General features: G+C 31.7%; 1 protein-coding gene across 7 annotated transcripts in view; it reads left to right on the top strand.

The window, feature by feature from the left end:
- The window catches only part of Mp (collagen XV/XVIII-type protein multiplexin), a 754,107-nt gene that overhangs the window by 175,145 nt on the left and 563,391 nt on the right, over window positions 1-15,571 (top strand). For all 7 annotated transcript variants that reach the window (XR_013006194.1, XM_076407452.1, XM_076407453.1 and 4 more), the window contains exon 2: window positions 13,535-13,641. Coding sequence is in view for 6 of the 7 variants with exons in the window: in XM_076407452.1 (XP_076263567.1) it covers window positions 13,535-13,641 (107 nt within the window). In the remaining variant the exon portion in view is untranslated. The remainder of the gene's footprint in view (window positions 1-13,534; window positions 13,642-15,571) is intronic.

Genomic DNA, 15,571 nt, shown 5'->3' with positions numbered 1-15,571 from the left:
TAACTGATAGCAATGATATGCTATGCTAGGATGATAACATGTTCACATGAACGATGAATGTGCAATGCGTACAAGGAAAAACAGCTTTCAGCGGCGTATAGTTATCCATAGATCCAAACTACACATCAGTAACGCTGGCCACTCTGGCGTTAGTTTCTGATTTATAAAATAGTTATAATTTATACCTACAGTTGCAGCTATAAAACATCTTAGATTTTTCATAATTTAAGAATTATGGGGAATATACGATAAACCGCAGAAATGAATAATAAGTAGAGGATTACGAATAGAGAATAATAAACGGAAAATAATAAATAGAGAATATTGTTCAAGCAATAGACCTCCCCAGCACCGGCAAAGGGTTTATGATGATTATGATATTGTACTTCAGTTTGTATAAATATTTTTTTAGAAATAACAAGCTCAAACCTATCCAAGGAAACATCTAATATACTCCGGTCTGAAGGATTCTGCATCCCATTTAAACTTTAATATTGCTGTATTAGAATATATGTAAAAGAATAGTTATGCAGTAATAGGTTAAATTACAAGAGATTGTGATTACCAAAGACCGAATATTCTTCATATTCTTGTCAAGATCATATTTAAATTACTTCAATTAAGATATGAAAATATTCATTTAAACCTTACTGAAACCTTGCTTGCACTTATTAATATACCTTAAGGTTTGCTGAATAAAGGGCAGTGGTTCTACTCTGCGGAATGTATGTGGGATATCTACGAAATTCTTATGGTTTCATCCTATAAAACTGAATGCCTAAAAAGTGAGTGAAAACTAAACTGGAAGGAAACTGAGTTGAAACAGTGCAGGCGATATTAAAAAGTAATATATAATGTTATGGCCAGATTAAAAAATTAATTAATTATGTGAATTCAGTTAATCCTAATTTCGATGTTTTTCTGGTATTTTGTTGTTTATTGAAAATAGAATATTTAACCAACCTAGCTAAAATAAATATTAGGTTAGTTTATATAGCGGCAGTTTTAGGTTATGTTTGGATTAGTTTATATTATTCTTTTCATAGAAAGAAAAAACCTATTACCAACACACAAGTTTGGCTTTATTAACAAGCCTTCAACAATTGACTAGGCCCACGGAATAACACATGCTATTTAAAAAGCCTACGAAAGTAAAAAAGTATGCTCAGCTCTATTCTTAGATGTAGCACAAGCCTTCGATAAGGTTTGGCATGAAGGCCTTGTTCATAAACTATAGAAAATGTTACCAAAACAATATACATACAGCCAGAATGTTTAGAGTCAAACAAGAAGAAGCTTATTCTACAATAAAGGAAGCTAAAGCAGGTGTACCACAAGTAAGTGTACTGGGACCAATGTTTTATCTACTATGTACTTATGTGATGTGATATACCACAAATAGGGAATATTACGATGGCTACATTTGAAGAAGCCTCGAAAATTACAGCAGGAAATTGACAATATAAATAATTGGGGAGAAGCTTGGAAAATCAAAATTAACGAAAATAAGTATGTGTATGTGCAGTTCACCTACTTTTCTACCATACAAGCATTAATAACATTAAACAATAATATCATTCCATATAGCAACAACACTAAATATGTCGGAATGAATCTTGATGCAAAACTTCTCTGGATGGAACGTATATAAAAAAGAAAGGAAAAGAACTGGAATTGAAATATAAGAAAATGTATTGGCTAATGTAGCGCATAATAAATTATTATTATATAATCCTATATGGAGCTGAAACCTATATGAACGTACGGAGTTCATTTATGGGGATGTTCTGCAAAGATCAATATAAACAAAATACAAGTTTTTCAGAACAAAGTCTTGAGAGGTATTGTGTTCTATAACACCAAATACTACAGGACTGATTACCTACATCGAAACCTTCAGATATCCATAGTCAGTTAAGAAATCAAGAGAATTGCAAGGGGGCATGAGTAAAGACCCCAATCTCATGAGAATATTGAAGTATTGCAACTTTTGGATACCACCAGAACGGGACACAGACTCAAAAGAATCAAACCATCAAACATCTGATTTTGTGTAATGTTGTATAGTGAGGTGCATTTAATACAAAATACAGCTGTGACATGTATAAACATTATTTCACCAGAGACTGAGGTGGGGACGATGGGTCCTCCTAGTTATATACCTAGATTTAAGTTATCATAAAGACAAATTGTAGGTTAGTCGGAAACGACTAGTAACAATGTAATAATTAAATAAGAAAAAATATTATTCTTTAGCAGGAGAATTATAATATATTTTAATAGTTTAGACACACAGATTATATGTTTTTAACATGAACATTAGAAAAATAAATAATCAAAGTTGAATATCAAAAATCGCTATCAGCAATGTTGCTGTTAAAACAAATTAAGTAATTTCTGCGATCTACATTATAATTTTATACGAAACCTGTAATTCCACGTGGGGATTTTTCGGAAAACGTCAAGTGATTTATTCCAATAGATACTTTATTGTCGAACCATCAGCCACAACAACTCGGTGATGTTACTGACAAATTAACGGTGTCGCCTCGAATGTAGAAAATGTTATTTACAGCCTATGCCTTTATAAAACTTCCACAGTGTCAACTTTATTTGTATAGCTAAACTGTTCTGACCGGGAATATTTATGGCTGCGCCCAAATTGCTGTCTATAGAACTCAATGTGTGGTCCACATGATATTATCCCATTTAGTACACGGAGCAGGGAAACCATAAAAGAGATTTAAAATTTAACTTTGCAGTCAAACCTAATTTCGTGAATTATTTAGGCTTATCCCGTGCATTTAGCTTGCTAACTGCGTGCTGTCCTTGATTAAAAATAAAGTTCGAGTTCTTAAATTACGTAGAGTCCATACATCATCGAAATATTTTGGTTATAAATTTTTATTACTATGCGTGGATAATTTAAAACTGTTTTTAAGTGAAATTTGTTTTCTTTCATCTTATTAATATTTTAATAAAGTTTTTAACTGTCTTATTATTAGTCAAATTAAAACCACAATTCAACAACAATATTTCTGACGAAGGTTTATTTTTGAAACTAAATACTAGTATAAGATTATTCAAGGAGTCATTTCAAGGAAGAGGGTTAAGCGCTATCAGAAAATTGTGAAAAGATAATTATTGTTAAACACGAGAGCAATAACACTGTGTGACAAATTTTTGTTCTATAACATTAAATTAAACGGCTTTTTTTATCAAATTATAACTGCTTAACACAAAAACTTAAACGGATTTTATGTAACAGATACCATTATAAAGTTATGACAAATTAAATTACTATACATATATAAAGACAGTATGAAAATTTTAAATCATATTTATTTATTAACGTTATTAATATTATAAAACACAGTAATATATATTTTCAAATAGACAATGAATCAAAATAATTCAGATTTAAGTGGTCAACAGAAAAAATCTGCCCTTTATTCTGAACAGTAGAATTCTTTTTCATTAAAAACCAGCAGTAATCTGCTACCATTTTAGGATTCTATCTTCCTTGATAACACTGTTCTGTCGATTTTATAACATAGTGAAAGCCTTCATTGATGACGAACAAGGATCAATCACCATTTCAAAGTTAGGGGGAAAATAATGGAAATGGGAATGCAAGCAATGTATCTTTTTTACATATTTTAAAGTCTCCTTTTACCAACTATGGGTTTATCTGAACTGGACCTACTATTTAACGTGGATTCTGAACCACGGTCCTCGGCATTAAGCCTACCGACCAGCGAGTGACCAACTTAGAAATCGTGACATTTTCCTTGTCGGATTTTACACTCTTGCCTAGGACAACCACAAATATTAAACAATCACTAACATAAATTTATGACTATGTTCCAGCAGGATTCGAAGCAGTAGGAGGACCGTCCTGTTGCCTTTACCGCTGCGCCACCAAGCCGCCCTAATGGATCTTTAAAGACACTCTCCATCTTATCTTTAAAGATTTTTAAGACTGCATAAAAATCCATGAATTACTTTCTTTAGAGGAAAGCAAGCCGCTAATTCTTTCGGCGTGAAATTTTCATCGAACTCATTGTTTTTTTATAAGTTTTCTTCTTTGTGGGTCGACAAAAATGCCATTTTTTAATTTAGACAAGAGAGTTTTCGAATTCAGAAGACCTTTACGATTTTTACCCAGGACCTTGACAATATTTTTTATTAAATCAAGTTTCATATGGAAGAGTGGAAGAATCACATTTTCTTGTGGAATACGAGATTTATATTTAACATTTGATTTACCACAAATAAATTCAGTTCAGTCAGTTTTTCTATAATGTTTAACTTCATAGTTGATTTTGGTGTCTCCACTGTCCCACAAACAGAGAACATCACAATATATCGTGAAACCTTCCTGTAGTCCAAGCAATGTACCCTCTTTTGAACCAGCAAAAACTTTCCAGTCGTATTGTTTGTGTTTTATTAAATCTGTTAAAAAGTGTCAATTAGTTTCATGTTTTCATACGTTTCTGTAAAAACTACTGAATATGCAATAGGAATGAAAAGATGTCGGCCATTGTGGAGTAATACAACTTTTAAGCTTAAATTGTATTCACACTCTTACTAAAGAACGTGACGATTTAGACAACTATATCAATACACAATGCTTCTAACAAAGGAATAAAGAATTCAAAACACGTATCTTATTTTTGTTAGAAAAATTGTGTCATACTCTAATAGTAGTATTATAGATATAGTGACTATTTTGTTATGAAAAATGCTGTTTTGCATTTCATTATATTTTATTCCAATTAAAATGTGACGCTATATTTACCAAAGGTGTTTCCTTCCCCTTATTATTTATTCATGTCACTCAGTAATGAGAATTCAAATGTTCGATGTTTGGATCTTTTGTGATCAGCGATATCTATAGGTAAAATGGCAAATATAAATTTATAAATAACTGATATAGCTCGATAGTCGCGGGTTCGAACCCTGCTGGGACATGGTTGTTAATTTATATTTCTGATTGTTTATTATTAGGATTATCCTAGGCAAAAGTGTACAATGAGACAAGGAAAAGTGACCAGTCAGGATAATTCTGTTCGAAATCAACGTTAAGCACTAGGTCGAGTACAGACCATAAAATAGAACAAAAAATAACCGCTATATATAAACAATCTAACCTAAATGTTATGTTGAATTGTTCTGATATTTATTTAGATAAAACGTTATGGAATGATCAAAATTGCATGTTTAACATTCATTTTAGTTTATTTTTGATGTCTTATTTGAAGAAATACGCTGAAGAAGCCTTCAAACCCTTGTGGTGACGCTGCATCGTCATATTCAAATTGTAAGTCTAATTTTAACGGCGTAAATTACCAAAAAAGTTCAAAGATAATGAATGCCTATACTTATTGGAACGCTTATTGGCCAATAAACTATTTCCAGACGTTTAGGTGTAATATAAACGACCCAAACAGAAGAGAAAATGTCCACATGTAAATTGACAAACAAAAACAAGAATTTTTGTGGTATACTGCGATTGCCGATGAAAAATGGATCCGTGGTGACAATCTCAGGCAAGAAACATCACATGTTATCTCAGGAGAGCCTGATGCAAAATGTTCATTACCATAGGAAAATGCTAACCAAATTGTTACTTCAGATATACGGTAACGTCAATTGAAAAAATTGAATGACTAATTGTTGCTTTGATTGTCAATTGCTAATATCGACTAATCTGAGGAAACCAATCAACCTCCAAAACTTATATAATTTCGACACGATTCGCCATGCTGTCCGAAAGATGGAAAAAAGTTGTAAGAAATGATGAAAAATATTTTGATTAATATATATTGTTCCAGTTTTTGTCAAAAAAAAAAAAACATTCTTAAAGTAAAAAATATACATTACCACTGCGACTGCGACTAGTACCAATAAAAAGGTTTTGAATAAAATATATTGCACCAATTTATCTGAATAAAGCCTCAACATCACAAAAGAAACCCTCAACATTTATTTGTACACTCTATATTCTAATTGTTTGACATACTTTTACGCACGTTTTGCTGTCTTCATTGTTACAACAAAAATATTGCTAGTAGAACTAAAAATAACAACAAATAAGTCTGTATCACATTGTAATACAAATTACATCTCACGAAATTCAATGTATACAACCTAGAATAATTTATTGTTAAAATATTCATGTAATTCATGTACATGTAAAATTCATGTAAAATATTCATGTATTCGACTACATGTAATTTTTAAAAATAGATCGTTATTTGTTTATCTTAAGTCTCCGGTGATAACTGATCGCACAATTAAAAAATAAACTATGACAATTCTTCATTTCAGAGAAAAGCTATAGCGGTAGTTTATGAGTAGCAAATGTGTATAATGTCGTATTATGGACGCCTTACTATAAACATGCCGACATTTCTATTTAACACCGATCTAAATTTAACTGTGATTACGATTAATAGGCCCAAAATTTCCAGTTTCCTATGAAGAGTGTAAAAATAATTAAGCTGTAATAGGATTGTTCTGAAACAAAACACAGAAATTACCTCACAATACAAATGTAAACCATTCTTCCAGTTTTCTGTTATTTATTAGAAACATAATGATTATATCCATTTAATTATTATCTTATTTCTATTTATATATGAGTGTTTATTTTAAAAACGTTAATTTGTTATTGACTAAAAGGGAGATTAAGCTAAAAATACTTATTGTTTTCAAAAATAACCGAAACGTTTTAAATTAAAAAGGAAATTCCCCAACTTCTTTTTTTGTTGGTGTTAATTTTCGTTTGATTTTCGTGATTTTTAAGCAAATACTTTTGATGCAAGCTATTGGTCGGGAAAGAAGTAATTTCGCATTTTAGAGAAAGTCTTTAAATTGACTAAAATTTAGTGTATATTTACCGAAAATAGATTACACTGGCTCTGCATTAGATTATTAAAATTTGGCAAACCATTTTGGGAGCACAAACTGGCCATGGAAATTTTAGTAAATAAAGTACAATTCAGAAGATCAACAAGGGTAAACTGACTGACGAGTTTGCAATCTATATTTATTATAATATATTATTGAACTGCGCATTGATTAAAACGTTCATAATACGCTCAAAGACATGATGGTGATTGTACAACATAACAAACAACATAGCAAAACCAGAGAAAGAAGTACTGATGTAACTTAGAAGGGAAGTTTTGTCGCACCCGCCTTACTTTCCTACACCTATATTCATCGATGGGGTTTCACCGATTTTGAAGTTTTTGAAAAATGGCTCGTTGAGTGATTCAAAGGATGTATAAATCATCTGCCACTACTTTGAATATGTAAATTTTCACTATCCATTGTTATTGTCCACTGTGTTCTCTTCAGCATTTTGTATTCCAGTTTGTACAGAATCGAATTTGATTAAAACCATCAAGAATTATGCTGTGTTTGGTGTTATTTTATTTATATGAATGAGGATTAGAAGTCTCTAGTATAGTATATCTTACAGTGTACTACTTGGTTTCTTATCCTACATACAGCATTAATACTTATTAATAATTTACAATATCAACAATTTATTATATATGTTAAATGGATAGCTTTCCTAGAAAATGTTTCTTTTAGTACTGTGTTCGATTGTAATGGTTTCATTTTATTTCAACCAATTGGTCATATATAACAAAATACAATATTCCTTAGATTGATTATCAGTTAATTTATTCAATAAAAATTTCGAGAAGAACTAAACTTACTCTATATCTAGCATCGTATCTTTTGATTTGAATAATTCTAATTTTTATTTAAAGTTCGTTCCAAGATTATTAAAAGTCAAGATCACTGAGCTACGGTCTGAATTAATATTTAAATGATTTAATTTTATCATTTGCTTTGGAAGAGCACTCTCGAAATTAATCTATTAAAATTTTAATTCAAACTACGGAACGTACTATAAAGGCGATTAGTATTTTAAATAGTTTTATTTTGTTCTGTTGTTGGTGATTTGTTTTTATGTGCTTGTTTTTTAATTATTTTTATGTTAGTCTCTGGTCTGGTTTCGTTAGCTGTTTACAGTATGTTTTATTAAAGGTGGCTCTGATGAATGTGATGATGAATGTTTCACATGTAGTAATATTAATGATTTTTGAATAAAGTTAAAAATGGACATTTAATTTTTTTCATTAATAACTAACATCTATTTATTACTTATCATCTCATTGGAAAGTTAGTTAATAGTTTAACATTGCATGTTTTATAATATTTTTAAAACTGTATGCAAGTACTTGAAACATTTAAGGAAGGAAGGAGTTTTGTTTGCGCATATCATGTATATGACTAGGTTTCTGCCAATTTTTGTTAATACTTATTGTGGAGAAATAGAACTAAAATACTATTATTTGCTAGTTAATTACTTCTCCATTTTCTTACATCACACATTAATTATCACATGATTATGGTTTGAGGTTGTTCAGATTTGACTCAAATTTCATGTGTTATGAGATACTGTTCACATAAACTTTTTCACATATGCCGTTTCTCGAGATAGGTAGTTAGAAGGAGCAATGTCCAGCTATATGGCGTCTTGTATCAATTTATTGGTGGTTTCTCTTCTTCTTTCGTTCTTTGTGAAATAGTATGGGAACAGTTTGATTTTATCTGTTCACCTACTACTTTAATTACATTGGCTTAATATTTTCATGTTCTTTCAATTTTCATGTTATAATTTTAATGCCAAGTATGGAATTCTAGAAGTCATTCCAATAATAGATCGAGAGGATGAGAAGAATGTTATTTTAGGCTCTATATATTGCACAGCCTAATAACAAAAAAAAGATATTAAACTCACGTGAGTTCCAAAACTACTCTGGAATAAAGGTTTAATCAAAGCAAATTCAGAAAATATTATAAGATATACTTAGATAAAATCGAGTTATCCTTTATTCTAGTAAATATAATAATTTATTAAAATTTACCTAATATATATTCTTATTGTTCCATTTATTCTTCTATAGTGTAATTATGATACCAACTGACGTATTATAATAACAAACACAGGATAAGAAGACGAGAAGAATGCTATCACAAACTAATAATAAAAAAATAAATTATGAAACTTAGTTCGAGAAAAATCACTACCTATACAGAAAATAGACTGGGGAACACTTGGGAACAATCTGGTTATCACTTGTTTCGGTTAGTGTTACATCGTCTGGCTGGAGAATTTATAAAAACTAATGATATCTATAGATAATACTTCAGGAAGAGAGTTTGTCGCAATAAAGACCTGAATTGACCAAACTGTCTAGTCGAACAATTAAATTGTATGTTCCTAGATATTTATCTAGGCATCTTCATACATATATTAAGTAATCTTTCATGAAATTTCGATATTGAATCATTTTTCTATTAACCTTAATAGCCCCTAAGTAGATAACTAAAGTTAAATCTGCCTAACGTACATGACCGAGCATATTTTATATAATGGAAGTGACAGTAAGCTATCATCTATTATTGAACAGAAAAAATTTTGTGATGAAATCATTTTGTTATTGTAGTAACCATAATGTATTCGTATTGAAATCAACTCGTAAATGTTAGGCATATAATGGTTTATAAACAACATGATATATTATCATTGTATGCAACGTTGATTCCACACCCTATAAAAATATTTAGATCTCCGATTTTGAATTAATGACTCCCATAATTTTCGAGTATTTCGTTAGTATGTTATGTCCTTTTACAACCAACGAATAGCTTTTAACAATTTTCAGGTGTGGTTCATAATAAATCATTCAGTAAGTTGGTGTTACTAAAACACAGTTTTCTCTTAAAATATTTTGATATTATTTGTTGTTTATTACTTGCCGCTTTCCACCAGGCCCCAGCTATCTTACTCCAAATTTTCTATGTTTCGATTTTTTTTATTATGATTTTAAAGTCTCCTTTTTATCAACTAGGGCTTATCTAGACTGGACCTACAGTTTAACAGGGGCTACGAACCACGGTCCTCGGCATTAAGCCTACCGACTGGCGAGTGACCAACTTGGAAATCATACCAGAAGAAATCTGGTCTTCGCCAATATGACTGGCATTATTTTCCTTGTCGGATTTTACACTCTTGCCTAGGACAATCATAAATATTAAACAATCACATACATAAATTTACAACCATGCCCCAGCAGGATTCAAACCCGCGACTATTGGAACAGTAGGTGGACCGTCGTGTCGCCTTTACTACTGCGCCAACCAAGCCGGCTCAAAATTTTTCTAACTAATAACTAATTTTTCTTTACTAGAATTACTGTAACATATAAACTAATTATTACATGCTAGTTTCATACATTTACTTTTAAAGCATCTGTGTGTTAGACTAGAGAGTTATTGAGTCATATGTTGTGTATGGAGAGTGTATCATTAGGGGTTATTCGATAGCAGATAGGTATTGTTAATGGCCTATAATATTAGCATCTCTAATATGCGACCAATTATGTGTCTTCATATATGTTGGTATATATTATTTAAAAATTGTTATTTTAACGTGATAATTCCATTCCAACTACCAATATCTTCATATTTTTCTTTACCGGTTGATTTTGAAAGTATTTAATGATATACTTTTTTAAAACTACTTATTACATTGTTTATTATGTACCCTTAATTGTGATTTTCTTTAAATTAGCTAATCCATTTCCCTATATTTCAACTCCAGTTCTGTCCTTTCCTTTTTAACCTGTTCCTTTTATCAAGAGTTTTGTTTAGTTGAATCAAGAATTATTCCGAGATAGTTGGCATTTTTGCTATGAAAAGATATATTATTTATTGTTATTGGCTTTTTTTCTGTCTGACTATAGGTGAACTGTAAATGCACAGATTTAATTGGATTATTTCTTGTTTTTCAGCTTTGTGTCCAATTATTTATATTGTCACTGATCTGATTTAATTTTCGAGTCGCTTTTTCGCTATTGTCCTGCAAATTATTATAAATTTACAATATGTACTATTATAATTACTATTTTCTATACCACAACTTTAAATTGGGGTAGTTGTTACTACCATCGAGTTCATTATATATAAATCAAAGTAAACAGGGTGAAAATATAAATGTCCGATGAAGGAAACCATTCAATTAAATTTATCCGGTTTATAATATGAAATATTGAACAATGAAAAAAAAAATGTTTGTGCTAATTATCTAAAAACTTGATTGTAATACGTGGAAATTTGTAATGTACTTTGAGGTTGTCTAATTTTATTGAAATTAAGTGGCAGTTTATTGAAGCCATTGTACAAACGACTCTCTCATTTGAACTCTATTCTAGTGCAAACGAAATCATTAATTATATATCACACCACATCTCACAACTTGATAACACAGGTTTTGCAGTGATTCTTTCGCCAGTTTTCCTTTGATGACATTCTGAATTACACCGTTAGTTCTCAAATTTACATGGTATAGTCTATATAGAATGGCTTCACAAGCTTTGGTGTACACATAGTACTCCAATAATCTAGGCTTAGCAACTGTGCTACACCAATTCGTCTTTGGTGGTCATACACCCTGAATAGGCTGTAGCGACCTTGAGGCATGTCGAATTTTACATCGTGGAATAACGGTCTACAAAATACCCAGAAATATAACCTCAAATGTTGAACACGGGCGGGGTGCCAGCAGCGCCAACTAGAACCCGATAAGGAATAGCTGGCGGCAACCGCGAGACGTTTACCTGGGATATCATTGAAGGGTATTTCGATTCATTCAGTGCTACCCTAAAGTGCTGACCCCGACGTGATCTTTCTCAAAATTGGGTATGGACTCGTGAATAGAGTTGGAAATCGTGTTGCACGTACCACATGGTGTATTTTACGTTGCCGTTATATTTTTTTGTTGCAACATTTTCAATATTTTTAATTAGATTCGTTTTCGATTTTACCTTCAATATTCCTTTTCATTTTATTCCTATTCCTTTTGAAATTCCTTCTATATTACATTCATTCAAACATTTGTTCCTCATTAGATTTTATTTTAGTGCTAGAACAAAGAAGCTTAAATTTCATTTCATTATTTCCAATTCATTTTTTAAAATTTTTTGTCAAAATTTTCTTTCACAATCTTTTGAACTCATAGATATTTTTGCATCACTGCTTAATCATCAGCGTCTCGGCTAAATGTTTCTTTCGGCGCTATGTTTAGATCATAATGTCTTCCTTCGCACGCCGTCTCCGTCATAATGGCTGACATTTTGATTTGAAAGGCTTTGGGCAGCTTCGGTCAGATACCGTCGTTATTTGTTTTTTCTGAATTACCGTAACGTATGTGACTACGAATTAGTCACAGAGCAGCTTCAGAAGTTAGGTATCGATTGCAGTCACCGTAGACTCGTCATGTCTTCGCCGAGGTACCAGAATTGCTAAAGTCTTGTCGTCAAAGAAAATAAGCTACCACGTCGTCGAACAATCGATCCTCCCACAGCGTCGATTACGGGAGCCCTGTCCGAAAAATAGCTTGTTCTCAACGTCGTCGATGGACCACGTTCAAGTACCAAAGCAACGATGAAGCAACGGTATCTGTAGGACCGGAAGATATAAACAGCCGTACCAGATCGCAACCGGACCAACCACAACCGTTTCGATTTATCATGTTTTTCAAAGCCCTTTTCATGCAGCACATTTTGTTTGGTATCTAATTTTTGTTTGTATTTGATATTTTTTCATACATTTTTGTATTTTTGTTGCTTGGAGTAATTGTATGTAAAATTCTGGCAGGGGAGTATTGTAGCGACCTTGAGGCATATCGTATTTTACATCGTGGAACAACGGTCTACAAAATACCCAGAAATATTATCTCAGATGTTGAACACGGGCGGGGTGCCAGCAGCGCCAACTAGAACCCGATAACGAATAGCTGGCGGCAACCCCGAAACGTTTATCTGGGATGTTATTGAAGGGTATTTCGATTCATTCAGTGCTCAACCATCGTTTGGTTTAGATGTGCCACCATCGACTGCCCAAGCCCCGTCTCCTGGTAACACCGCTGCCATCCGTTTTATCTGATTGTATTTGTGACATTTTTTATATAGCCAATAAATAACGGTCACATAATATAAACACCACTGCTTCATTTCGTTTTACCTCCATTCACCGAGCCACAACATTTAGCCTAAAAGACTATTCCTAAATACCAGTATATTAGTTCACAGTAACACCTAGTTCAGGCGTGTGATGCTTGTGTAGGAATCCACCAGCAGAAGGCGGGTGTATTTTCAAAGAATGGATACATCATTCATCACATCTCACAGTCTGGCATAAACGCACCTTTTTCAAGGTCACACTACTAGCGCGTTGTAGCATATGCACTACCAATAATACCATTCCACTGGTATTATATGTTTTTATATGTAAAATAAAATGTTTTAAATATTATTTGTGATTTAAGAACAACGTCTAAAACATTAATTATAAAGTTCTAATCATGCTATGAAGTTATAATTTGACATAACTACCTTTTGAAAGAAATGGACTACCCCTTTTTAATATCTGATATTTGTTTCAGTATTTTGCTGTTTTTGCTCCCTATTGTATGGCACTATGTCTCGCCATCTTGGGGACAGGATGAATTTGCCTTGCCCTTATCATTTAGTCAAGGAGAGAGCCTTGGAGGTAAGATATATATTTTACCTTTATTTTTATTGAATTTAGTTTAGCTTGTATAATGCGAGACAGAAGCAGAAAAATAATATTATATATAGTCTATTTAAAGTTTTTTAGTAATGCGTCATGGATATTTGTGACGTCAAAACATTGCAATGTTGCATGCAACTCTGGTTTTAGTTCAGTTTGGCTTTGACATACAAGAAAATTCTAATCTAAATAAAATAATCGAAGAAATATAATTTATTTTAACATTATAGTATATCTAAAAACTACAGTTAATTATACAGCCACAATAATTTACAGAAAAGAGCTAAAAGGTCTTATCACTATTGCTTTCAAGAATTTTTCATATGTCTAACAGCCGGTCGCCGTCTGGTTTTCAGATGTAGACTAAATTATTTTGATATTAGGTATAATTACTACAGGTTATAAACTAGCAAACATTATTTGAGCCCTGGATTATTTTGATAAATTTTAAGTGAAAAATAATCAAGAGGTGAATAAATGCAATGAATATAATACTGTGGATTTTTGTAAGAAATACAGAATCATTCTCTCCAGATTGACCAAAATGCGAACAAATCGTAAACGGATAGGATTCTTCTTTGGTAAATTAGTTATTTAAAATTATTTGGATTATTACTACTTTTCGTCATTATTTCCGGTCCTAAAACAGCGACGAAAAGTATATGGAGTTATATTTTACACCAATATAAACTAGACTAATTAAATCAGTATCGATATTATCGCAACGTACATCATTACTAGAATATAACCAATTTTATAACCAGGATGTTGGGCAATAAAACTCGAATTTTACTTTATAATTTGTCGATAATTAGGATTATCGTTGATTAATGGACTGATCGATAACTGACGTCAGGAAAGTCATAAAATATAATGGCGACCAGCTCGAAAGGTGGCTCATAAACTCATAAGATAGTGAAAATAAAAAAAATAAGAAGTCATAATATTTTCCATAAACTTTTGCGCAAAATTTAATAATAAATTATGCGGTTGGATTTTTATTATTCCTGGTGAGGTTTGGTATCAATATAAAGACATATCAGCCTTTTATGTTTATTTATTTAACAACATATGCCACAGGGATCTTCTGTAGGGTTATAGCTGAAATTTACGACATGTATAATAAAATTTAAATGAATTTTTAAAACTATATTCTTTATTTTAAACTGTTTTTATCTTCCACAACACAAATATTTTTGTGTACCAGTCCTTTATTCTCCTATCAACTCATTTTTATTTTTCCAAGAAATAGTTGGCAACATATCGATTCGTATAGTGAATCATATAACTGGACATTCCAAATGAAACTACGCTGAAGGAATTTTAATTAATTACTTTCTGATATAACAAAAATATTTATATCTTGTACCGTCTAATGAAAAGATCAATACAATAAATTTGCACGCAGTTAAACTAACACAACGTGGAGCAAAAGTCCCGCTACCATTTTGATTGCCTGTAAATTTGCTCAAATAAAAGATAAGTAAGTTTGGTTTTCATAAAAAGTTTATTTGAACTTTAAATTTTTTTTTCGTTATTTTTGTTTTTTATGACATACTGCAACATCTGAGATGTTTAAGATGCTGAATCGTTTGGGGCTTATTCACATAAATTTTTGATTTTAAAAAACCCCAAGGAAAACTCTGGTGCTGTTAAATCCGGAGATCTGGTTGGCCATGCTAAATCGTCACTTTGCGAAATTGTTCTTAGTAGAAAAACGTCATTCGATAATTGAATTGTTGAACAAGTTGTTTGTGCCTTTGGCCCCATCTTGCTGAAACCACATGTCCTCTAGTCCTTGCTCTTCCATTTCAGATACAAGAAAATTTCGAATCATGTCTTGGTACCGTTCAGCAGTAATAGTAACACATTTGTCCTTTTCAAAACAGACACCAATGATGTTTCCAGC

Source organism: Rhynchophorus ferrugineus, unplaced genomic scaffold (genome assembly GCF_030347505.1).
Source record: "Rhynchophorus ferrugineus isolate W39M unplaced genomic scaffold, kcgeb_rfMv2 rfM6, whole genome shotgun sequence".
Lineage (NCBI taxonomy): Eukaryota > Metazoa > Arthropoda > Insecta > Coleoptera > Curculionidae > Rhynchophorus > Rhynchophorus ferrugineus.
The sequence above is the reverse complement of the archived record's forward strand: the minus strand, read 5'-3'. Positions and strand labels throughout refer to the sequence as shown.